This window comes from Choristoneura fumiferana, chromosome 4, assembly GCF_025370935.1.
Source record: "Choristoneura fumiferana chromosome 4, NRCan_CFum_1, whole genome shotgun sequence".
NCBI classification, from domain to species: domain Eukaryota; kingdom Metazoa; phylum Arthropoda; class Insecta; order Lepidoptera; family Tortricidae; genus Choristoneura; species Choristoneura fumiferana.
The window spans coordinates 1,503,832-1,530,926 of NC_133475.1; the positions used below are offsets into that span (position 1 = coordinate 1,503,832).

Genomic DNA, 27,095 nt, shown 5'->3' on the forward strand with positions numbered 1-27,095 from the left:
TTATATAGAATTATGTATGACAGCATGTGCGAATACAGCGATACATCACGGTCACGGCGTCATTGACGCGGCGTCACTAACGCTGTCTGCTTTGCTCGGAATACCAATTTCACTTAAGTGTGCTAGTAAGGAGTTATCGAATGTAACGTTTTAAAACCAAAGCGGGAGCGAGTTTGTGAAGCATTTGCTACCACCGCCGCGTTGTTCCACGATGGATTCAATTTGGAGTTTCAAACCAACTAGAACTACAAAGCGTTCTCTCCCGTTCCACTTTCAGACTTTTTGTAAATATATTACACCAACAACATTATGAATTTTCTGCTTTGCTACCTTCAAATAACGCGGCTAAGTCACCAAATTTACACCAAATGGGTTGAAACAATGATATGAATGTGATTCAATGTCAATTACCATGTACATACCCTATTCAGTCACGTTGTATAAGCAAACAAATTGAATAGAAAAACAAACAAAGATTTGGTGCACTTTGTGAAAAGTGTAACGAAATCATACTGAACGATTCCGGACTGTAACTGTAACATCCACATTTTCGTGCTATATTTTTTTCCTTTTTATTAAATACGTATATTAAACAGGGGTACGATAATGCACGACCGGTTGCGCGGCGATTGATTTTCAAATACATTACGTGCGATGCCAGTTCATCGTTGGGTGCCATGGACAGAGAAGTCAGTCGTCGCTTCGCGCAAAAAACACAACTGACATATCAGGGTAGGTATGTGCATGGCAAAATCTAAATTGGCGTATGATCCAATATAAAGAAAACTGACTGAAATAAATAAGAGGCATTTACATATTTTAATACACACTATTACATGAATGGCAAAATTATATCAAAAGAAAAACCACTAATCTATAAACGTTGTCAAAACAAAAGTTATCTGCAGAAGCTATTTTTCGTGAGAATTGTAACTTTTGCAGACTGAGGTCCTGTTTCACAAGTCTCTGTTAAACTTCTGACGATTTATGTGACAGATTTCCTTAGTGCAGTCCTTTTGATCTAATAAAATAAACATAGATGGCATCTTAGTTTTGGCACATAAACTAGCGCGAACTTATCGGAGAGTTGTGAAACAGGCTTTAAATCTAAAATTCCACCAAGACATCCTTCAAAAGAAGAGAATTATCTTATAACATACGAAGGAGGCGTTTATATTAGACATTTTAAATCATTTATTGAATTGATTGCGGATGTGGAGGAACTGCATGAGCACGCATAACATGCATAAACGTAGCTATCATAAGGTCGCGGGTGAGCAAAGTATTTGTTTTAGTTCATAGACATTTTAACTTACAGCAGCGAAACTACGAGTAAATTGTCCAATTGCATTATTAGTTGTTCAGTATATTTCGTACACAATGGACCAGCCAATACAATCGAGCTGCGAAAATTCTAAAAAGAGACATCTTCAATTTAATTCTACATCGGAATCGAAAGTATTTGTCTAGTAGCTAGATGCAGTTAATTTATATCACGAAAACAATTTTAACTGTATTGTATAAAATATCAGGCTCATATAAAAGATTAGTGAAAAAGGCCAATAAACCAATGGTTCTTGAACTTTTATGGAATTCACCTCTGAATTAATTAAGAATGTTGACATTCGTACTCTCTTTCTGATGGCATCTTAATTGTTAACTCTTCACGAAGTACAGTTTTACCCCTAGGTTTGGAAACAATGGAATAAACTGTATTTTTTTCCACAATCTTTCTATGCTTGCCAGCCAGTTTAAAGTCCAAAGATTTATCACTGCAACTCGCAAGACAATACGCAGTAAAACCCCGTTTGTCTTACCGTCATTCAACCCTGAAATTTACGTGGATCGCTTACATCACGTCCGCTATTACATCCAACGATCGCAATTAAATCTTGCGCTGTCACAATTTTTCCATTATAAATTAGTAAAGATAAATTCGTACGACACTTGTAAATTGTATCTTATTGATATTGATAACGGTTATCAACGCTCGTACGCTTTCAAGGAGCCACGATTCATAAATTATGTAAGCATTGTAAAACTAAATCAACGCGCCGACAATTTAGTAGTTCGAAGATGACATTGTGGTTTACGGTAAACATAAAACAAAGTGATTTTGGATTTTATATTGTGCCGTTTATCCATTTTGAAGGAATATTTCGATTAGATCATCCACTTCAATAGCTAGCAATATGTATCAAGCATTCCAAAATTCCTAATTTACCTAGTTTGTTTTAGTTCTCTTTTGATGGATATATGGTATTTCATGAAGAGCTCTCCCTTTATTAACTATCACCGTCCCATTCTTATCATCTCCCATTTTTATTCGCATTTGCCACTTTCTGTCGATGACTCCGTCTATCTTCCTTTCGTTTATATGTCAAAAATCAATTCTGTATGTACGTCATTGAACTTAAAATTTACCAAAGACACCCCGTTGTACGGAAGTGTCTTTAGGCACAATATTATACCTAAATGGGTTCCGACATCGGGTTCCTTATACTATGGATACAAAATAATTAATCAACTTGTTCTCATAATATCCAGAAACAGTTACATTTATATTACCATTTTTCAACTGAATCAAATCCATCATACAATCTTTTGCTCATTGTTGAGAAACACTTGTCATTTTCATGCCATGCTGCCATGATTAACAACTCCTGGGCATTTCGTTATTACTACAGAGAATCATGACATTTTGCTTGGTAACTCTACTTGTCAAAATCACTATTACAGATCAAACGGCATTATCAGGTCATTGAGGTGCTCTTGAAACCTCAAGCCCCCTTACCTAGCTCACTTGTATCAAGATCAAAGATTAGCTATTTATATTATACTTCGGGTTTCAACCGAAGACGATTAATTATTACTTGCAGCAGAACATGAGATGGTGCTATCTTCCTCTCGTCGGTTGAAACCCTCGTATAATTGGAATCAAACCTCACTAGGTAAGTTCGTTTGATTTTTAATTAAACCTTCCAATATGCTCTGATGACAAGTGTTAAGACTGTGACCTGTGACCAAATATGCCGTCAACAAACTTACTTATTTGTGCTGATTCCGGTCCAATACATTAGGTGCAAAGATATGAAGGTGTTGGCTGAAAATCAGCGCTGTAGTAGGCAACATATAGGTATTTACTGCAGCATAATGCTGAGTCAATTCCTTTTCGACATCATCAAATGTTTTTCTTTTCTGTTTCTGTAAAATATTAAGTTTGATGTCGAAATAAAGTTATGTCTATGTCTATTTATTTCAACACCGCCACTTTTGCTGCCGGAATAATGGTAATTTTTACTTTCCGCCTTAGATTTTAGTTTTAACTCAGATTTTCTTTTACCAACTACTGCTTCGCTAGATCTTCTTTGTACGTATTGCTTGGCTATCTTTAAAGCATCGGATGTGTCGAACAGAAACTCAAAAAATCGGCTAAGCATAAGCATATTATTATAGACCTCAAGCTTATATTTGAACAAACGTTAAAACGAGCCAAAATATAGAAGCAAATGTAACCGACTCTTCATTTTGTCCAGTTAACTCCCATTCCAGTCGTCAAAATCAATTTACACTTCCCAAAAGAGTGCATAATGACCATATTATATGGATGGAAGTAAAGTTTCTGCAAACAATTATCACAATACTACGTATTCACACATGTGAAACCGGTGATTCACAATAATGGACGTGTGAAATTACACACGGCCAAACCTGTTATCAAATGGGCAATGAATCCTTATAAATATTTGATGTCATCGTAACAACAATGCCGCTTGATGGCGAGTTAAATATGGGCTTTTCCGCAAGACAATACTAAATATTGCGGTCGTGTAGCTGTGCTGTTATCTATCATTATCTAGGTGCACTTAGCATAAGTTTTTTGCATTGCAAGATGGGTTCGTCGGTTTGTTAGACATGTAGGTACGTTGTACATCGCGGCATGGCTTGAAAAGAGCAAATTGCAGATTGAACTTATATTTGTTGCAAACATGGCCAGTTTATCTTTCGTTTCTCTATAAATATAGTAGACGTTGAGGGTTAGTTGTATGTTTCTATTCAGGGATAATACTTTATTATAGCGACGTTCAGTGGCTGCGTCAACATACTTGGAAAAAGCGTGTACAATTTTGCTATAAATATTTGTTTTATGATGCATGATACATTTGATTGGTAGTTTGTCACGATATCACACATGCACCATGTGAAATAATCAGAACTTATCCCAAATGACCGATAGGTTTACGTTTAAGATCAGATTAATTTCAACCTATTGACAAAAACTTTATTTAGCCGTATATGCTATCGGGTTTTTAATGACAATATTTATTAGGAGTATCACTTACTCGGCTAAATTATGTACAGTGGCAAAAGTCTTCACATTCCCGTGGCGTGATTAACACGTTCAGCAACTAATGGTCTAACTTTCCAACAGATCTACATTCGAAGCTTTAGGTATGTAAGTACGAGTATGTACGATCGATCCACTTTCACAAACAGCTCGTCCAACCAGAGCGATTGTTGAACCATAGCCAGGGTGAACATTTGAAGTAACAGTCACCAACCAGTCAAGTAACAAATTCAAATTCAGGCACCGAACTCTTTACGAGCAAAATATCTACAGATGTACAGCCTATGTCGGAAACCGATTCAAAAATAAAACTACACCTTGAGTCTCTTTTAAAACCGTTATAAGTCTCGTGAGTGTCTAGCGAAACAGAAACGGCCATTAAATTATAATCTTTCATACGTAGCGGCTTAAACTCCGTTTCGTCTGTCAGTGCCTCCATGACAACAGACAGTGATCAGATCACCTTGGCACAGCACCAAGTGTGCCTGTCTGTAAATACGAAATTTTGGAATACCACTGGAAAAGACGTTCTTACGCAACGATACTTTCTTTCCGCTTGTGATGTGAATTCAACGCATTTTCACGGTGTTAAAGTGTTATGTATACTTTCACAAAACTGTGGCGTTTGCATGCATTGACAGCGTTAGCAAAGGTTGAATTTGCGTCGTCTAATGCAATTTTCGTGTTGATAATTAGAATAAGCCTCAATTTGGTCTCGACCTCTCGGCAAATAAGTATAACATTATGACACACATGATATCATTTGTTTTATGCAGAGTAAGCGTTCCGAATACTACCTACTTGATGAACGTATAGATGTCAGACCCATGATGTTCCATCTTAACTTAATTAAATTTGTAAAAGATAATATGGAAATATTGTCTACCTCGCTTAATTGTTTTTTTGTTGATTTACTGTATCGATTTGTGGTATTCATTGAAGAATACTTGCACTTTAAAGAAAGCGGTAAAACGTAACTCCGTAAAGCCTCTTTCAAATGTTAAATGTTTAAGCTATAATTGTTTACTTCGCATTCTCATAATACAAGTATTATAAACTGGTTACCGCACAACACTACACAGATTAAATATCGAGTAAGTGAGTCAATAAATCGAACAATCGCCGCACAACAACATTTACTGCTGCTCGCACAAAGGGGAATTATCTTCATAGCTAATAAAACGCCTCCTCGTATGTCATAATACAAAATATACATAGGTTCGTGTTATTCATTCATACAACTATAAACGGACGCGACAAAGCACCGCTGGTTTGTTCCTCGCTAAAACTATGTTAGTCTCTGATTCCCTATTAGGCTATTAGGTACCATCAGCCAAATAAGTGGTCTATCAATTTTTAAACAAGTTCCTATCAAATGAATATGTCACTAAAGTCGAACTTTCAAGTTGACAGACACGTCTATTGGCATTATTGTTTTATGACATTCAAACGATTATCAACTTTAGGGTGGTAGACCACATATTTGGCTGATGGTACATACACCTAACAGGGAATCAGAGCTAAAGTTGCAATGAAGTCACAATAGGGTATAGGGTAGTAACCTGACCAACAAAAAGTTGGAAAGCCCCCGACTTTGTCACTTCAAAGTACTATATCCCAAAAACGGCTAAGCCGATTTTGATGGAACATGTTTAAGAACCATAGCTAGAAAACTTGGTTTCAAATTAAACAAACCGCCTTCAAATCGGTCCACCCGTTTAAAAGCTACGTTGCCACAGACAGACACACATAGCGGTCAAACTTATATAACACCCCTCTTTTTGCGTCGGGGGTTAAAAAAACTAGTTTGGTAGTCTAATTAGTAGTAATTGTCCGTTAGTAAAGTACCTGAAAATATTGGACGCGTATTCACGAATAAATGTTTTTTTTTTTAACCCCCGACGCAAAAAGAGGGGTGTTATAAGTTTGACGGCTATGTGTGTCTGTGTATCTGTCTGTGGCACCGTAGCTCTTAAACGGGTGGACCGATTTGAATGGGGTGTTTTTTAATTGAAAGCAGGTTTTCTGGTGATGGTTCATAGATATGTTTTATTAAAATCGGTTCAGCCGTTTTTGAGATATTGAACATTGAAGTTAGGTTAGGTTATTTACGAGTATCTTTCTCCTGCCATCTAAATAGATCTAGTCTAGGGGCAGTTTCACCGCCCATTGGTTAATCTTGCTTGACGGATAAATGTGATGCCGTCTCCGTCTATTTGAACAAAACAAACAGAGACGGCATCACATTCATCCATGCTAATTTAATTTATAATCAACTGAATCCAAATGCCTTGCCTTGTTACTTCGCTATCGGACCTAGTTTCGGAGAAGCAAAGTATTTCGTCTTAGTTCACGGATCAGCAGGGCTACTACGAAACTCGCAAATCGAAGTTCGTATCGCACCGTCCCTTTCACTCGCGTATTAAATGACATAAGCGTCTGCGGGACGGCAACATACGAAGTTCGAGTTTTGCAATTCGTGGTATAGGGCGTGGACCTCCACCAAGCGACGCCGGATTCAATTAACAATTTAGCTCTTACTGAGATGTTCCTTGAAAATCTAAATCAGAATTAATACATCTAAATCATAATTATTCAATTTTGCGAATTAACTATTCGGGCTATTTTACATGTATTTTAAATCTACTTACCAGCTTTCAAAATTTCAAGAATACCATCATTGCCAAGAAGAAAACGCCGCAATAAACCTGGCAGTCAGTTATTTTTTAAACGAGTCACAATTTCCACAAATATTGAATTATAGTACTTATCTTTTGAATGTCACGTTGACAAACTTGGCACAAATTACATAAATTAAATAACAGGAAAGATGATTGTGATAAGTAATACCAAAAGGAAAACTTATCTAGATAAAGTTATGGAATCTGATATCAGAGAGCAAGTTGATTGCACAATATTTTAAATTGACTTACACAAAGTCCTATAATAGTGTCGCTAATTGATTACAGTCACACTACCGAATTTTCTCGATTTAAACTATTGATAATGGAATGATTTTACTAATGTATGTGAACAGTACCCCTAGTGTAAGTTTTCGGTTACAAAATACGTCTCGATCGCGTTCGCGTTAAAATCTCAATTTATATGGAAACACGAACAGCGCCTCTAGCGGAACGTTTGCGATGTTCGTGTTTCCATACAAATTGAGATTTTAACGCGAACGCGATCGAGACGTATTTTGTAACCGAAAACTTACACTAAGGGCACTGGGCCCAGCACCATTTTCATTGAATAATCTAACTAATCTAAAGTCAAATTATCTTTATTCAATTTAGGCTATAACAAGCACTTATTATAATGTCAAAAAGTTCTACCACAGGTATGGAAAAACCTCTGTTGAGATGGACCTGGCAAGAAACACAAAGCGGTAGGTATATCTTTTAAAACAAATCTACAATGTTATTTAATAACTTACATCACAATTATTTAACACAATAATTACTTTTTAAGCACATATTATTTGAAGTTAAGGATAGCCAAGAGCCAAGACAATATATTTGAATTTTTTATAGATCTGTTTAATCGGTAATATTTTTTGGAATTTTATATCAATCTATGCCCAATACACTGGAGCTAGAGACTTAAAATTTGGCAGATTACTTTGAGTAAAAATTATATGTGACTTAGTGCGTCAACTCCTACTGGTTCCGACAGAATATCAGCGCTGTGACAGCAATGTCACAGCACATGCTGAGTCGGCGCCTCTTCACGGCTGTGCGACAACTTAAATTATATGTACTTAACAACTTTTTGTTTTGTTTTTGTACAATTGTCATGGCACGTTTGTGAATATAGTTTTTTATCTATCTATCTATCAGATTCCTTAATGATCGAGAGTTGACAGAAGGGCTTTTTCAAAATCCCCACAGGCCTTAAGTTCTTCACTGTGGTAAAGCCTCGGGCGTAAGCTGGTATAATACAAACAATGAAGAATAATTACCTTTATTTTTTACCTCAAAACGTGTCAGCACAAAGCGACTGTGGTTTACCAACTTATTGTCTAACTAAACTACGTTAAGTATATAGGTATATATATTGCATGTGTCAAGGCACGAACTTGGGATTAGACCCGCACATGAAACGAACGTCGACCGATATCTCTAACTTAGTTCTTATCCATCGTTACCCAAGGTTTATGTTAACATACATGTAATGAATCTTAAAGTGATTTTAATAGCCGTACCACAACTACATACACAGATTTTAATACATAGTATACCGTTACAGGTGTAAAAAGAATGTATTTTGTCTCGTTGTTTGTTCAGTTTGAATGAGGGTTTATCATCGGTATGACATCGGATGGCGTTAGTATATCGTGAGGTCAGTGTTACATTTGCATCGCGCTCGTGATTGGTTAACTAATGAGCCAATCGGAAGCAAGACAGAAACGTCAAACGGATCACGATACTAACGCCATCTAGCGATATTTCGCCTGTCGAAAAACCCTTTTTTTTTTATGTGATACGTAATTAGTGTTTAAACTAGCTCAGCTAATTTAGGAGACTGTAGGAAAAGACTACATAATAAAGACGATACCTGGGAACGGAAGTCCGAAGGAAGAGATACTAGAAAATACTTCAATAATGCGATGAAGAATGTGAGTGTCTTATTCCATCACTAGATGGCGTTAGGCGTCGCTTTAAGGATCTTTTAATGGTTTTATTTAATTTAGGTTATCCGTACTTGCAGTTTGTGATTCAATTTTACCAAAACCACAAGCTTTGCTTATTTAGGCTTGATTCAATAAGTTATTTAGGATTAGGTCAATTGGTGTGAATTGAATCGTGGTATTCATTAATTTATTATTTACTGACTGTCGCTGCTGTCGCTGTCGCCCGCGAATTCGTCTGCAAAGAATTCCTTTCGCCCGCGGGAACTGTATGCACATATTCGTTTTCAATAGACAGAAACGTTTGAAAACTGATTTATGTCTTAAGTTTCAGATATTTGAGGCAAAAATGGCTAAACTAAATATTTCACTGGCAAAAACCCCCGTATTTACTTCGAAATGGTACACAGATTACCATCAAATTGTGTTAAACAGTATATGACAATAGCAAATATTTTGCGCTCTTACTAGGTTAATTCGGTGGCGCTAACGAGCCACTCACGCGCAAGTTGAATGGACGGTCACCGTTATGTGGAACAGTAGCTGCCATCATACTTAAGGCTAAGTAGTTTGAACGGGGCCTGAACGGCTGCGCGCGCGCGCTACGCGTCATTAGTCGCCCGAACTTTCGGTTTCGGCGATAAATTGAAATTTTGGTATCTGTCGAAACTATATTCCATTTTTCTAACATGATTCAAATGACAGATGCCAAACTGACGTAACTAGAGTCCCTCCTACTGTTACACAAACTATAGATACTTTCGCGTGTACCTAGTGCTAAAAGTGGCAAGCATTATTTGATGGATTAAACGTTCCGTTACGCTATATCGAATTGAAAGTCTTATTTGAATTTTAAAATATAATTTATTCAAAGTAAATTAATTAAGTTTTGTTAAAAACAAACATAATTAAACTATAGATAGAAAATTTGGCCTAAATCGCCGTCAATGGGTAAGGTGCCCAGAAGGCTGGCCGTATTTCCTCGTTGTATAGCGATACTTATTCAACACTTGGAGTGTCACTTTCCAACTACGACGTACAATCTTGCAAATTAATAATAAGTTCGTTTATTTTACCGCTTTTATTTTTACCGATAACCCTGACCTCTAGCAATTGCGACCTATTGAAACAACATTGTAAAGGCGTTCATTAAAGAAAGGTAAGTTAATCTAACACAGTTCCTACGCAGTAACTTAACAATTTGTTAGCGAATTTGAGTTCAAATATTCGAACAATCAGCAGTTTTAATGTGCAAGCATTATATATCTGTTGGAAAAAAATAATAAATGTGTCATTTGAATCATGTTAGAAAAAATAGAGTATAGAGCCAAAACCGCTACAATCGACGTAGTAGAGTCGCGCCGCCATCCGCGCGTCTACTATTTTCCATGGTTTACCTATTCTACATTCAGTACAATAGATAGTCTGGCTAATGAAAGATGAACCTGCAAAACAGCGGTAAATTCGAAAAAATTGCAGATGGTATTACCAGGTATCACCATAGAATAAGTAATACCTAGTACAAGTACAGAAGCTTCTCTGCCGTACTAAAAGTGACGATTAGGCATAAGAATCGTGCCTACTTTATGTTTCTCTGTCTATCGCATGCCTATTGGAAAATAAGTAACATAAAAAGGTTAATACGAATATTTTTGAGAAGAAGTGAATCTTAGGAACCACAATTGTATTGGCCAGTTCTAAAGGGATATTATTAGTATGAAAATATTTTACCATGCCTACTAACCTACAAATTCGGTCACCGCATCCTATACACTCTTTTTTCTTTTTGAACAAGGCTTCCCTCTCTACTTGTTTTTGTTTGAATTTGCTTATGGTTAAAATAATCTGTGGCACACCACTTTTGATTTGATTGTTTCGCCCATGTTTCAGTAGTAAATTTCCAAAAAACTCTATCACACGAAGGTACTAAACTCAACAAATCACAGAATAGATAGATAATAGTACAAGCTCAAGTGTCTGTTTTCTTATACTCTTTGGTCTGTTTGCCCATGATATTTGAATAATGTTGCCACTCAAATAATAGATGGGTTCAGCTTTCATTAGCCAAACTATACGAACTTTTCTCTGGGCTAGCAAATAATTCATTTATCGAATAATCGCTTCTATAAGTACAATACAGAAAATATTTTTCGCTATAAATATAGAGATATAGAGACTTTAAAGGAAATCTGGCTATTTCTCTTGACTTTTAAAATTTTCATGAGTAAGCCTCAATTTTAAGATTTCTGACGCAACTAAAACAAAAGTCGGAATTCGGAATAGGATTCGGTTGCAGATACTGTTTCGACCACACTACGCGTAACCTTCTGAAACCAGCTCCGTTTTCGCGATAAGAGCGAAACCACAGACTTCGAACCGAGACGTGATGTCATTCCCATTTTCAACAGAACGGTTAGTTGGAAGTGATTTATTAGTACACAAATACTTTTAGTACATTATTTGAGTTTTATTACAGTTTTATGACTTATTTCACTGTTTCACTGTGATTTTTTTTCTGACTGCTAATTGTTTTAATTGTGAAAGTATATAGTAATAATTAGTAGTAATTTGTCTCACGCTACGGATTTTTTTGTGTACCTTGTTCATTACCAAATTTTGCGCAGAACAGCACTCTGTCACCATAAGAACCGTTGGGCTTAGAGTCATAAAATTAGGCATGGTTTCTAATGACGTTGCCATGAAAACTTTGTTTACACATTTGGAATAATACATACGCTACTTTTAATCTCGATATTCCCACGGGAATTTTGTAAATCCCGCAATTTCAATTCAACTGCTGTATCAATGATTCACGCGTGCGAAGCCTCGTGTAAACACTAGTATTACAGAAATATTAAGCATATTATTTCAATTCCGATAAACAATAATTATCCGTGCTATATAGCTAACTACAAATAATTCATCATTTTAATCAAATAACTACAGAAAATGGATAATGTAAACGGAAACAGTGTTTTTGTCGATAGGGACAAATTTGATAATGACCCGCCTACCAATATGTACTTCGCTACTGTGTTGTTGTCATCTTCGTGGTAGGGGGGTTATGTTACAGTACAGAACCTTAAAAATGGCGACATTAATTTGGGAAGGACATATACATGATATCATTGATATTTCTCTTATTATAAGGGGTAAAATTGAGCAGCGTCATGACTTAGGTCCTAACAGCATCCGAGATACATTATCTCACGTCTAGACACGCACGCGTTGTTTGTTTTTTTATCGCCAAACAAAATCAATCAATTCGGATTACAAAGAAACCTTGCACGAACATCTACGCAGAAATAACGTGAAAGATAATTTGTGTTTTATTTGTTTGAATCTCGAGAGGTTTTGTTTTTCCACGAAGCAACCGGTTCTGAAAATATTTGTGACTGTATCGTTAAAAACCGGAACAATGAGCGTCTGTTATTAAAATTGAATATTACCTTCTTGATTCAACATACATCCAAGGAGCGGAATGCTCTGCCGGCTTCTGTGTGCCCTGATCGCTACAATCTTCAAGACGCCTGTCTTCAAATCTGGGATGAATGGAAATCTATTAGGCAAGCATGCTCCATCTTAGTCTACATCTTCGCTTACCATCAGACTTGATTGTAGTAAGTTAGCTACAGATCTCCCTATATCCGATATCATGCCTGGAGACGGATATCCGAAGGAAGATTGAAGTTATGTTGATGCATTCTAGTTGCAAGAAAGAAACTTAGCGCAATGTAGAGCACGAATTATGTCACCATCTCTAGCCTATGTGCAGTAGCAGTTCATCCGTTGATGACTAGGTGGCGCTAGGATCACAGAGGCGGCGCTCTCGTTTTAATTTAGCACATAATCGGAGGAACCATCGTTCCCATAAGCTGCAATTACTTATGTTCCTTTTATCTTAGTATACTCAGCGGCACAAAATTTGGCCCACTCTACATACAAAATTACCTTTAACTGCATACATTTGAGGGCCAGATTTTTTGCCGCTCAGTATATTTTATCTCTTAGTTCCACAAATTTTCCGCATACCGGCCCTCCTTCACTTTTAGATCTTATGATCACTTCCTCACCTGATTATGTCACTTCTCATGGCCAATTTAACGCTGCCGCCTTCTCAAACCACGACTTAATATACGCTTCGTTTAAAATCTGTCCACCATAGCGTAAGCATAAGATTGTTCTGAGTAGAAACCTCAAAGTAGACCGTCAAGCCCGTCATAGCGACCTGAGCAGTGTCGACTGGTACGCCATTGAGGCGATTTCCGACGTTGACCTTAAGCCTCAAGGCTTTTAATAGCGCATTGCTTGAGGGCTCCGCTGAGGCCTACGCGTGTTAAGCACAACCTGGCACCGTGGCTCACGCCAGAAATCACGACCATGATGGCAAAGAGGAACAGGGCTCGCATTAAACTGCGTAGTGTTCCGTCGGAGGAGAATCGTCAGGGTTATGTATATTTGCGGAATCGCTGCAATAAAGTATGCAGGGAAGCCAAACGTCGTTACATATACCAGTCAATAGATGGCTGCCCCCCTTCTAAACTATGGCAGTTCCTTAAGTCTACCGTGACTGACTTCAACGGCGTCAATAAGCACTTCAGTACATCGCCAGTACAGTTGGATTGGATCCCATTGCAAAACAGCACACGCTGTCTCTTCTTGCCAATACTCAACACCCTGACATCCCCACTTTTGATCTCGGTAGCATAACTTCGCAAGATGTCCTCAATATTCTCAAAACTATTCGGACGAAAGCTGTTGGTGAGGATGGCCTGGGCGTGGCCATGCTTATGCTGGGGGCGGAAATCATTGCACCCATCCTTTCCCGTATTATTAATTATTCATTATCCTCGGGCTGTTTTCCTTCGTTGTGGAAACGTGCTCACGTAATCCCTCTTCCTAAAAAGTCGAATCCTAGTTCCTCTCTGAATATCTTCCTATTTCAATTCTCCCGGTTTTATCCAAAATAGTCAAACATTTCGTAAGTCAACGTTTCCTATCATCTGAATACACACGACTTATTTAATACTTTCCAATCTGGTTTCTGTTCTGGGCATAGAACTGTCACTGCTCTCGTCAAGGTCACTGATGACATACGTTATAATATTGAGAACAGAAAGCTGACAGTTTTAGCGCTGTTAGATTTTAGTAGTGCATTTAATACCGTTGATTTCGATATCCTTTTAGGCATACTGAGCACTTTAAATTTATCTTCAACCGCTTTATCGTGGTTCCGTTCCTACCTCTGTGGGAGGCAACAGCGAGTCAGGACTGAGGATGCTTCTTCAGCGTGGTGTGATCTTACCACTGGTGTCCCACAGGGGGGTGTACTGTCCCCTCTCCTTTTTTCTATCTTCATTAACGGTATTACCTCCTCCCGTACATAACACAACCGTACACCGCACTGTTACTCTGAAGATGAGCTCTGGTTAAGTTCGAAACGCGTCAGTGTGGTGTGGTGGTGGTGATAGATGGGTTTGTGTGATTTGTGTGTGTTCTTACAGTGTAGAGGTGGAGGAACTGCATGAACGTGCATATTTTGCATAAGCTTAGCTATCGGAAGGTCGCGGGTGAGCAATTAAATTCTTTTAGTTCATTGATATGGACCTCCGCAAAGAAACGCCTGATTCAATAAATAATATTTTATTTCTCAGATTTCTGACATTGTATTTCCAAACCTGTATTTTGATGGTATTGTTATTCCTTTTTCGCCTACCGTCAGAAATCTGGGAATCATCATGGACCAGACATTCTCCTGGTCGGCTCAGGTTGCTGAGGTCAGTCTGAAACTCTTTGCCTCACTTCACTCGCTCAGGCGCTTGCAGAATTTTATGCCACTCCAGATCAAAATTTGTTTGACCCAATCTCTTTTGCTTCCGATACTCGATTATGGTGATGTTGGGTACCTGGATCTGACTGAGGGGCCGCTTGACAAGCTCGATCGCCTCCAGAACGTGTGTATTCGGTACATTTTTGGTCTCCGTAAATACGATCACGTTTCAGTTTCGCGCGCAGCTTAAATTAAATGGGACCGTAGAAACATCCACATTCTGTCATTGCTCTTTAACATTATTTTTAATCCTTCCGCTCCTTTACACCTTTCCGAGCAATTCTGCTACTTAACTGAAGGCAGCCAACATCGTTTGCGTTCAAGCACCAATCTCCCACTAGCATCTTCTTCTACCTCATCCAAGATCTACTCCAAATCCTTTTCTGTGCATGCGGCTAGGCTGTGGAATCGGTAGCCGACCGCCAACCGACAATCTTCCTCCGTATACTCGTTCAGGGAGACCTTGAAGATGTGCCTCACACTATTTCCTTGACTATTTAGTAAGTAGTTATCCTTTATACTTGTGTTATTTATGTATTGTATGTAAAATTAATATGTATATTGATTTGTTTTACATTTTGTTCATTGTATATATTTAGGTACTTAGGGTTTACATATGCATTTGTATTTATTCAATTGTTTTGCTCTATTTGTCGATCCTTATTTATTGATTGCTCTTCTCTACCACTCAGGGCCGCTGGGTGGCATAGCAATGTTCGCCGTGCTGTGTTTGTGACCCATGACGTACACCATAGCATGACTAGGTAAGTATCCCGGATAGATACGAAACTGTCAGATGATTATTAGATTAATACGACTAAGGGTCTCCCCAAACCTATCGACGAATCACGATCAAAAAACTCTTTATGTCACAGGCAATAAGAGCGAAAAAGACGTCGATCGGCTCGGCCGATGCGAAATGACGTTTACCGACGGGAAGAAGTCTTTTTCGCTCTTATTGCGTGGACATAAGTGTTTTTTGGTCGTCTAAAACCGATTCCGCGTCGATAGATGTGGGGAAACCCTAATGCGGCGTATTATATGTGTAGACGGTATCAATATCAAGTTAGGTATTGACTTCAAAAGCCGATATTTCGTTATTAGATCTTAACTATAACCTACTGAAAAGCGGTTAATAAGTACGGTTATATTCGAAATATACTAGTCAAAAGAAAACATGAGTTTCATCGGTAAAATGAAATCATTATTTGTATTCTAGGTACCTACAGACCCGTCTCATATTCGCATGAAACAGATTTGTTGGAAGCGGCAAGGGGATTCCCATGCAGCATCTCACAACGAGGAAAAGTCGTGAGCCTGTAACGTCAACTTAAATATAGGTATATGCTAGACGGTGCAACGTCCATACTTATTTATATAAAGGTCATATAACGGACATTCAACTTTGCCAGACATTAAATTATCTGTTACACGAACATGCATTCATATATTAAACAATAAGAGTTTTTTTTTTCATTACTTTCTGCCAAGTTTCTTGCGGCGCATTCTTCTTGGCAATGATGGTCTTTCCGAAAACGCTGGTAGTTTAAAAAAATGACGTGTAAAAGTGTCCATTGCGGCATATTTACTGAATAAATGATTTGAATTTTAATTTGCTAAGCGAAAAATGGCTTAATGTCAATAATATCAAGAGGTCCGCTTGACGATACAGTCTTGCTTGAGATTGGCTCATTTAGTTGCTTATTTATTCAATAATAAAAATTGAAACAATTAACTTCATATAGAAATAGGTAAGTATTTAGGTACTTTATGAAACAAAGAACATTTGCAATAAATCATCACGTGTCACTATTACGGTTGATGACATAATTTGTATGTGATAGTAAATTAATGACACACATGACTGCGACGGATCTGGGCCTATTGTTATGTAAAATCACTAAATGATATATATACAAGGTATGGCAACTCGTGTGCTATATGACTGAGAGAAGTCTTTATGATGTCGGAATGAGTTCGAAAAAGTATACCTAGTCCTGCTCAGCTTCGACGTAACTTTTAGAATACGATTTATTTTTAATTGTGTCATAAATTTGAGCTAGACTATTATTATCATGTGTCATTCACACTGTGTCATCTTCTATTATTTTTTTTAATTTTTGAATGAAAATTAGATATGGTCATGAGATTCAACCGAAACATTGTGGTAATTTAAGCAATATATTTTAGTCCTAATTAAGTCTATATTAATTAAAGGCAATAATCGTGAAAGTTTAAATATAATAAAGTTTCCATGTTTCATTGTGTACGAAAATATAGTAGTTATGGTGACAAAAGACGGATACACGATTTCAAACATTGTCATTGTATCTTGTTGTATCGAAAACCGAATGCGATACGGTTTCCTGTTCATTCTAGCAACATTCAACCAAAGATAACATCGTCGACCTTAGTAACGAAAAATCGCATCAGAAGTACCTATAATTGTGTGAATGAATAACACGTTAACTGAAAAAATAAAATACACAAAAATGTATAAAAACAATATTAATATCTAAGGCACTCGTACCAAGACGCTGTTAGAACCGTACGCAATATTTCACTCATTATCTTTTGACATTATCGAAAATATATAAATATAGTTCTATTAATTAAAAGCAATGTCAAGAAATAACGAGTACGTCTTTTATGACCGAAATTTACAGCATTTACAGTTTCGCACCTATGATCCATTTCTATTCTTGAAGTCCAAGTAACCTTTCGCACATATATAAACTTGTATGCATATAGTGAAGTGAAGTGTTAGTAAGCGGTAGTGAGTTAACACGTCTATATAATGATACGACACCGTTGCGACAAAATTGAGAATCACAAATAACACAAACAACAAAAACCACGAAATAAAAAAATTGTTTCCTCTTCAAAAAGTAACTCTATTCTATCTAGCCGTAAAAAGATGTATTACGGACTATTTCGTTGTTTCTTTATACGTACACCTTTTTAAGACTTCATGTTGAGTATTTAAGGTTGTATGTAAACGATTTCTCAATTGTGCCACTACCCCTGACCACAAAACAATACGACCTCCATACATTACCCAGCTGCATTAAATATTTGTTACTAACCAAGGTAGGAATTCCAAGGACTCCTGTTTATCCCGCATACTAGACAAGCAGAATACAGATTTAGCAAGCTTGTAAATATACTGCGGCAGTTAAACTTTACCGCGACATTTTACAAATTTAATCTAATTTTATTTCAAAATAATCAAATTAGTAATTTTCTTCTCTATTTACAATATTTACGGAGGATAAAATTTACATGCGATTAATCTTTGGATTAAAATATCAAGTCTTTATTAAATTTTCTTTTCGAAATCACGGAAGTGTCCACATAAATTTGCACAGCGTTAACGTTGTTACGGGACGGAGGACGTAAACTACAAATATTTGTTTAAGACGTGTGCATCTCACTAAATAATAAAACTGTCAAGTTTATGTGAGCACAATGATGGATTGGTTGCCTGCACGTCACCTCCGTCACTGTCAAAATGTGCATTGAGAGTTTGATCATGATCAAACATACGTCTTTTTATGCTAGATCGGCAGTTCATCAGAGCAGCTGATTTCTGACGTCGGATGAAGACGACAAATGTGTACAGTGTACGGCAAGACGCGCAGGCCTACAATCAACAACGGGTTTACCTAGCAACCATATTTTTGAACGCAACCTTTAAGACTGCCAAATTAAAAGACCTAGTTAATAATTTACCAAAAAAAAATCAAACATTAGAGCAGTACCACGAATGTCAAGGTCTGCAGTTTATCATTTATTTAGTTGGAAACTCCGGACATATAAAGTTGAGATATTGAATTTGCAAAAATGGCAGAACAATTTTATTGTCACCATACGAATTAGAATCTTTAAGTTTTTATTACTTAATCTATTCTTGATTACTATGTAGTCAGAGTATGCTTATAGGTTACAGAACATATACCTAATAGGTAGCTCTCTAATGTGAATCGTAATCTGTAAACCTACAGTCTTTTATCAGTTATCATACACAGTTTACCTTGCGATAGTATTTCTAAGGTTTCCGCAATAACCAACTAAACTATTGACAGCTTATTTTTACAAGGGTGGCAAGTGAGTAGTGGTCCACCTAAGGGGACATCCATAAATGACGTGAGGCGTTGAGGGGGGAGCCGAATGTCAAGGGGGGAGAGGGAGTTTCGGAAAAAACACAACTTTTTCCCGCAAGGAACAGTTTATAATTGCGAGATATTATTTTAAATCAACTAAAATAGCTTGTTTCTCCATTAAAATTATGGCTGAATCCTACATTCAATCAAGTCTAGATTAACTCAATAATTTACACGAAACATTTTACGTGAGATGAACGGGTAAGGAGGGTCCAGCCAAATTTCAGTACGGTCGAACAAATTGAATCATGACCCAGGGTGGAACCTAAATAATCAATTTCACTATGATTTCCTTGACCAAAGCACAGAGTACATATATACCAAAGTATGAGATGTCAACATGACATTAGTAGCACAACCATCAGGCGATCCGCCTGCTCGTTTGCCCCCTATACCATAAAAAAAAAAAAATGTTCCACCCTGGGTCAGGATTCAATTTATTCGACTGTACATCTCACCATGGCATGGGTTCAAAGAAAAAATCGTCCCACATAATTTACGAACGCACCCTACAGGAACCCAAGAGAATTGAAGATGAGTCTAGATGGCTAAGTTACCGTATTTTACTGTATCTGTTTATATTTAGTTAGCAGTCTGTCTTAAAAGATGCGTCGCTGGTTGTAAGTGTATTTAGATTGAGTGCACAGGTGCCGTATGTACACACGCATACGTACCCTAGTTGGACGTGGCCAACATGCCTGCTCTGGTCGTCAGATATCAGCGCGCGCGTCATCGACTCAGTGGTATTGGCACCGCCCTCGTGCTAGCGGACAAACATAAACATGTACAAACGGACAGACAACCCGCACACAGCGTAAACGATCACATTGCCGACAAATCCCCGCCGACGCCTTATGCCTGTTGTAGTAAAAAATTAGCGCCAACGCGTCACTGCAACAAACCGCGCGTGCGTCACCTAGCTATGATTATAAAGCATTCTTTGCATTGTTAGTTGTGTCTAATTCTTACAGTCGTGTAAATACAGCGTGTATCAAAAACTAAACTAAACAATTGGCTCGCATAACCCTCACGGGTGCTACGCTACGACATGAATAAAAAAAATAATGACATGCATAATAACGATACAGAAAGCATGACTGAATGGAAATAAAAGAACGAAAGTAATAAAGGACACGTCCGATAAACGCTCGGAGAACCTTCCACGAACACCGATGGACTTCAAAAATAAATAATGTCAAAACGTGGGTTAGTAAAAACTCACTCAGGCAGCAGTTGTTAGCACGCTCTCTAAGGGGCTCTTCGCTATTTGTAAGCTCGACATTAGGACTCGTCCGAATGGGTTCCTGCACTACTAAGCTCATTCCATCACACAATAATCCAAAAGAGAGGTGTTATGTTGATGATATAGGTACTATAAACCGGCATTGGAGTCTGCTTGCCTGAGTGGTGATCGGTAGACTCCCGTATCAGCGTCACAGTACAAGCGCTGCAAAAATAATATCGCTCTTTGATATGCCTTGACCTCCGCAACTCCTCCACACAAAGACACCTTAATTATACTCGTGAGATTCGTGGACTGTAAAGTGCTAAGATTCGTGAGACTTCAAACAAAAAAGGGTAGGTATTGAAGATATGTAGATACTCGCGTGAGAGGGAGGTCAACGCGCACAGTAGAGCGGTCAAAGTTAATGTGGCATACCCCAGCTTGAGCGCTTGCCCGCCCGCCATGAGCCCTTCCTCCCCCAGTAGGGTCACTTGTTCCTCCTCGCGCGACGGATCCGCCATCTTGTGCACACACACGCCAAAATGGCGTCAAGGTCAATGACATCCCGCACGACCAGTGTCACATTGAGCGCGTCAAATTGTTGATTGATCGCCACAAAGACGGTACGACTGATCACTTGTATTTGTACAAGTCGGCGAAATCTTAGTGAACGGCCTTCATTCAAAATTGATTTCAAGCCTTTTCTCGGCGAGTTATTTGACAAATCGACAACAATGCGAACGGTAGCATTATCAATTGTCTGACGTAGGTGAATAAACAACAATGTAACATTGGCCGTGCGCGATGCTTTTACAACAGTAAATTGTATAGAACAATTTACCTCCACACTTAATTTATATACATAGTTTTTGAAGCCCAACTTTGGTGTTCCTGTAAAACACCTAGTTCGCGGGGCGCATACAAAGTCAAGACCCACAACCTTTGTTGGAAAGAAGTTGTTAAGATTAATCAGAATACATAAGTGTAAGAGAAGTGGCATTTACAATTTTGCAATTTGCTGTTCAGTTAGACATAGGTACAGATTTCGATGAAACTTGCACGGAACAGCAAAAGCGTGAGTTTTATTGACTTACAAAGTACAACGCTAATAAATTAGTTTCAATTAGGACAGTGAATCGAAGTGTTCAACAATAAATTAGTACAAGATACACGTCAAGTGCTTGTGAATGCTACGCATTGTACCGAAGGCTTTATGACACACTGACAGAAAAAAAAAAAAAAAAAAACATTGATGATCAAAACAAAAAATAAATCCGTTTGAACGTGGAGCTAGTTTTTTTCTACAACAGAACTCCAACCTTGTCATTTCAAGTTTCCCCTCCGCTCACTTCACGTTTTTCCTGCTTGATCACATCATTCATCTCCTGTGCTTTTTGCGAAAAGCCGTTAAAAATGCATTACAACGGAACTAATTATGTTGACCATTAATTTAAACGGTTAGATACTTCGGAGATTAGGTTATGATCGTGATAAAAAGCTGTAAAATGGCTCTATGGCCGCATTAGATGATTATGTTTGACGTAGGTAGGTATGGTGGTAAATCAAACATGTTTTATGGCGTAATTAGTGGATTGTTGTCACGCCGGCTTGGGTTCTAGCCGGTATCTTATCAACTCATCATCAATTCATCGCCGTTGGCACATCGGCTGCTGGTTGCCTATTGTGAAACGTAGGTAATTGATCTTTTTGTCAACATGACAAGAGGCGATTAACGTTAGGCACCATGGTCTTACCTCGTCGAAGAAGACTTGGGTTTTCCTCAGGATGTGCTTGAGCTCGGTCAACTCGAGGTAGTTCCTCTTGAGAGCTTCTGCGTTCTGGTTTACTTCGCGGAGTTCGTTCTCCAATTTCTCGAATGTCGCCTGTGGAAAAAGGAAGATTTCAAAAAGGTTCATAAGCCTCGTGATGTTCATTTTGGCAGTTTTAAATGACGATTCACTGTTAATTACATTATATTTGTAATATTCTACGACATCGCGAGAGTTGCGGGAACCCGGCTGATGCGAGTGGAAAGTAAAGTTATCGTTTACTGTGACGTTTTAAAGGGGAGGCCTTTGTTCAGCAGTGGTCATCTTCCCAATGATGGTGAAAATACATGTCTACCCATGATCATGATGCTCATTAGTTCGTCGAAGTATCGAGACCTCATAGAAGGTAATCGCTGTCGATATTCCGTAGAAAACATCTCCACGTTCTTTGTACCATTTTTTTGGGTGCTACATTACACAATTATTTATTACTCATTATTTAATAACAGAGCCTAGCTAAAGATACAGCTAGAGCTCAACAACTTATACATAGTTTTCAGAAACGGAAGATGCAATCATATTATCCATATCAATACTAATATTATAAATGTGTGTTTGTATGTTTGTCCGTCTTTCACGTCGAAACGGAGCGACGGATCGACTTGATTTTTGTCATAGAGATAGTTTATGGGCCAGAGAGTGACATAGGCTACTTTTTAGCCCGGAAAAATACACAGTTCCCGAGGGAACAGCGCGCGATAACAGAATTCCACGCGGGCGGAGCCGCGGGCAAAAGCTAGTAATAACATAAGCCTATAAATACACTTAGGGGCTGTTTCACCATCCATTGATTAGTGTTAACTGGCGGTTAGGTGTGATGCCGTCTCTATTTGTTCTGTTCGAATAGACGGAGACGGCATCACATTTAACCGTCGGTTGACGCTAATCAATGGATGGTGAAACAGCCCCTTAAGCTTCTGCATTTAAATTGCTCTCTTCCCGCATTACGCTAAATCCACTGACAAAGATATCTATCAAAGATGTTTACCGAGAACCAGGCAGCCGCAACACAATACCAAGAATGCTATTGTGAAGACCTGTGACATCACGGCACTTGTACACATTAATTGCACTAATTATTAAGAGAGGTTTCTTTTCAGGCTTCAAAACCGACCCAAGAACAGACTTCAATAAAACAGGGCGTTCTCAAGTGAGAAACTGAAAATCTGTTAGAAAATCAGAGGGCCTACTCCGAAATTCGAAAATCGAAGTTCGTATCGTACCGTCCCTCTTTCTCGTATTAAATAGTGTAAGTGTCCGAGGGACGGAACGATACGAACTTCAATTTTAGAATTTCGTAGTAGCCCCGCTGGCCTTATTCTAACACACGGAATCACACTCGTTTTTACCATTTTTTTCTGTCACACGGCATAAGACTAGGGTAGAAAGAGATGGTGAATGCGATCGCGAACGTCAGCGTGTTAGACAATGCGGCCTCAGATTGTATTTTGTTATGTGTGGTGTATGCCCATCGATATACTAAAGCCGAGTTTAGACTTGCAAGAAAAATCGTGCAAGTTGCATTACATTGCGAGGTCGTAAAGCCAACGAGTTTGTAGTGGTCAATCGAGCGCCGCGACGGAATGCAACTTGCACGATTTTTCTTGCAAGTCTAAACCTTGCGAACCGATTTTTACGATTCTCTTTTTATTCCACTCGACGTGTGGCACTGGAAGTTGTAAGGAAAGAAGGAGGAGACGTATCGTCATGCCATGCCCCACGTCGTGCTACTTATTATGCTCACTGCCCTGGTTTTTGTGCGCCAGGCAAAGGTTAATAAAGGACTCCAGGGCGAATAGAGCTCTGTGGTGGGTAAGGGCACAATGAGCATAGTTTGGCCGGAGAGTTATTCTCAAAGGTCCCGTATTTAAAAAATCATATTCTCTCAGAAAGGGACATCCCTAAATTACGCGAGTGGTTTCTGGAGGGGGAGAGAATCTTATCTAATCTCACGTGATGGAGAAGAGTTTCAGCAAATATCACGGAGTTTTGTAAGAAAAAAAGCGTGTGATTTGATTGTGAGTAAAGTTAAGTAAATTATGTAAGTAATGGATGATAATTTTACTCTCATTTGCAGTCGATCAATGCTTTAAGGAAAATTAAAATGAGGAAAGTCTAAGGAGGCGGATATCTAAGTAAGATTATAGATTAATGGTCATAACTAGTCATAAGTTGATGAGATATAATCATGTGGCTTTACTAATTACTGTATTAACGAGTACCTACTCGTCCTAAACACAAGCTTTACGAGTGTTTTCAATACTTTTACACCATAGATAAGGTTGGTAAACTTGGACCTTTGCAAAACAGTCCTGAAATCTCAGGACAAATCCTGAGATATGAAAATGACAGGTTCTCACCTCAAGATCGATCATCTCCCTCGGCTGCGGGGCTTCGGGACATTCTCCGGGTATCTCCAACATGGGGATTCCGTCCCGACGAATCTCCTTCTCCAGGTAACGAAGCTTTCTCTCCATCTCATCGCAGCGGCGGACCTCGTTTACGAACTTGCGCTGGAAGGCGTTCACGTCCGGGTTCAACTGCGGAAAGAAGCGAGGGTTAGAAGATCCTGGAACACTGTCTGTTGGTCATCACTTCATCAGGAGGGCTAACTATGAAATTCGAAAATCGTAGTTCGTATCGTACTGTCCCTCCCACTCTCGTATTAAATAATATTAGCGTCAACGGGACGGCAAGATACCAAGTTCGAATTTTGCACTTCGTAGTATAGTATAAGGCGCGGAGCGAGTACGTACGTTAAACACGGTTGGAATTTACAGTATTTTTAAGAAAAACAAAGTATTTTTTTGCGAATCCCTGGTTTTTGGACTCTTTTGTGTTTATGAGACCGTATATACCAACAAGAAGTACAGCCACCAGCGCCATAATTTGACACAACAAAGAGTGCATAAAATATCTGATATGACTATTTCTGCCGTCAGTAAGGACGTGTCGGATATTTTTGCACGGTATACCGGTATATGTTTTGACATAAAATAAAGTCATGAGTCATGTACCTCAGAAACACAATTATGTTAAACTAGCTTATGCCCGCGACTACGTCTGCGCGGATCTAGGTTATCGCGCGGTGGCGCCCTCTACCGGAATAAAAGGTATCCTATGTTGATCCTTGGGGTTCAAACTACCTATATACCAAATTTCATCAAAATCGGTTCAGTGGTTTCGACGTGAAAGGGTAACAGACAGACAGAGTTACTTTCGCATTTATAATATTAGTAGGGATGTAGGTAAATGCTACAATGTATAGACGATCAAGTAAATTATAAGTACCTAAGCGCTTTAATTACTTTTTTATGATATTTCCTACATCGATAAAAAAAACAATAATGCTGATTGTGACGTTGTTTTACATACATAATTCACATTAGACTGTAATATTTTAATCCTAGGTAGGTACAGTAGAGTTCATAAACTAGTGAGCAAAAATTTGATCAAAAATATCTGAGCACGCTTCTACGCCGTTAACAATATGTAGAGTCGTGTTCAGAGCTCACATGCTTATGAACTCGACTGTACAATTGATATTGAACCTTTGGACGGTAATTCTTGGCCGACGATACTGATGATGATGAAGATCTAACGTACTTGGAATCACAATCGTTTTCACCATTTCTTTCTGTCACTCTGTACTGTATAGGATGAGAATAGAAAGAGATAGTAAATGCGATCGCAAGCGCCCGCGTCAGGCTGACCCAAAATAGTACTTACAGTAAGCCGAGTTTAGATTTGCAAGAAAAATCGTGCAAGTTGCATTACATTGCGGCGCTCGATTGCCCACTACAAACTCGTTGGCTTTACTACTTAGCAATGTAATGCAACTTGCACGATTTTGCTTGCAAGTCTAAACTCGGCTTCAGTATCATAATGATTTCCTTTTACACAAAATGCGATAACACTATAACATTTTGAAAAAGTTCCATAGTGAGTCATGGTTTAGTGGTTTGATTGTATTTGCAGTTACATCTGAAGTGGACAATGAACCACTTAACGTATCAAACCCAAAACCAAAAAAATTTAGGCCACTAGATCACTAGTTGATAACATTATCTCTACTTCAGATCCATCACCGTGCACTTTAGCACTATTTACTATGTTGGTCTACAGAACGTTTGAAACGCGCATTTTTATAATCCGCATGATAAATCATTGTTTGTATAAAAACTTGGCTTACATTCATCGTTCGAAGTCCTAATATTTATCACCTGTTTTCATTGTATTTGTTGGTGTCTAATCCAAATTAAATAAATGTTTGGGTGTAATGGGAATTATTTTCTTGGCAAGCCATTAGTCAAATTTTAAGAAATTTTAGAGCATCCACCAGTTGCCCGCAACTTTCGCATTGTCATCAATCCTAGTGGGAGGGCTGCCAACGCTTCGTTTTCCGGTTCGTTGTCGCCACTCGAAGACCTTTCCACTTCAACTTGCATATTCTTCTGGCTGTGTCGGTGAACATTTCAGCCTGCTTTCTTAGCCACTTAAGCAGCAAGTGAGTGTGGAGCATGGGAGAAATTTGTGTCTAGACTCCTGTCCAGTGTTGGTGTAGGGGTATGGCACGCAGCAGGGAATGCTGAGGACCTGGGTTCGATTCCCAGCGCTGGTCTCTTTTTTATGTTTCAGTTTGTATTTTCGTTGGATTTCACGGGTGACCGTAAAAGTAACAAATTTAGAGTTAAAATAAAAAATACAAAAAGACTCCAAAAACAAATCTTACTGTGTCGTCACGTCAGTGATTTAAATTTTTCCGTATTCCAGATTTTATCGCGCTTGCTACCTTTCCCGAGAAAATTTCGAACAATCCCATCTAGTGCACCTCTATGATCCTTAAGGATTAAGTCTATCAAATTACAAGTATCTAACTCCAGTGGTTTAATTTGTGCGTTGCGTCTACCTCTCAGTGAGTCAAGTTATTCTTGTGTGTAACAAAGAAGATCGACACTATGCGCGGTAATTAAATTAATTACTCATTTACATCTTTACTATTAAGTAGTTTATTTATTAGGATTGCCGTTATTACGCACATTAACGCGCTAACGCACTTGGAAAGTTTTT

At 38.3% G+C, this 27,095-nt stretch overlaps 1 protein-coding gene across 4 annotated transcripts in view; it reads right to left on the minus strand.

Moving 5' to 3' along the window:
• The window catches only part of LOC141427244 (V-type proton ATPase 116 kDa subunit a 1-like), a 50,495-nt gene that overhangs the window by 20,431 nt on the left and 2,969 nt on the right, over positions 1 to 27,095 (minus strand). Inside the window, exons 2-5 of one of the 4 annotated variants that reach the window (XM_074086486.1) lie at positions 24,386 to 24,565; positions 21,951 to 22,079; positions 19,646 to 19,734; positions 17,895 to 17,933 (exon numbers count right to left, since the gene is read on the minus strand). In XM_074086486.1, coding sequence (XP_073942587.1) covers positions 17,895 to 17,933; positions 19,646 to 19,734; positions 21,951 to 22,079; positions 24,386 to 24,565 — 437 coding nt within the window. Of the gene's footprint in view, positions 1 to 17,894; positions 17,934 to 19,645; positions 19,735 to 20,371; positions 20,419 to 20,631; positions 20,718 to 21,950; positions 22,080 to 24,385; positions 24,566 to 27,095 lie in introns of all 4 variants that reach the window. The other 3 variants (XM_074086487.1, XM_074086490.1, XM_074086489.1) reach the window with 3 other exon arrangements.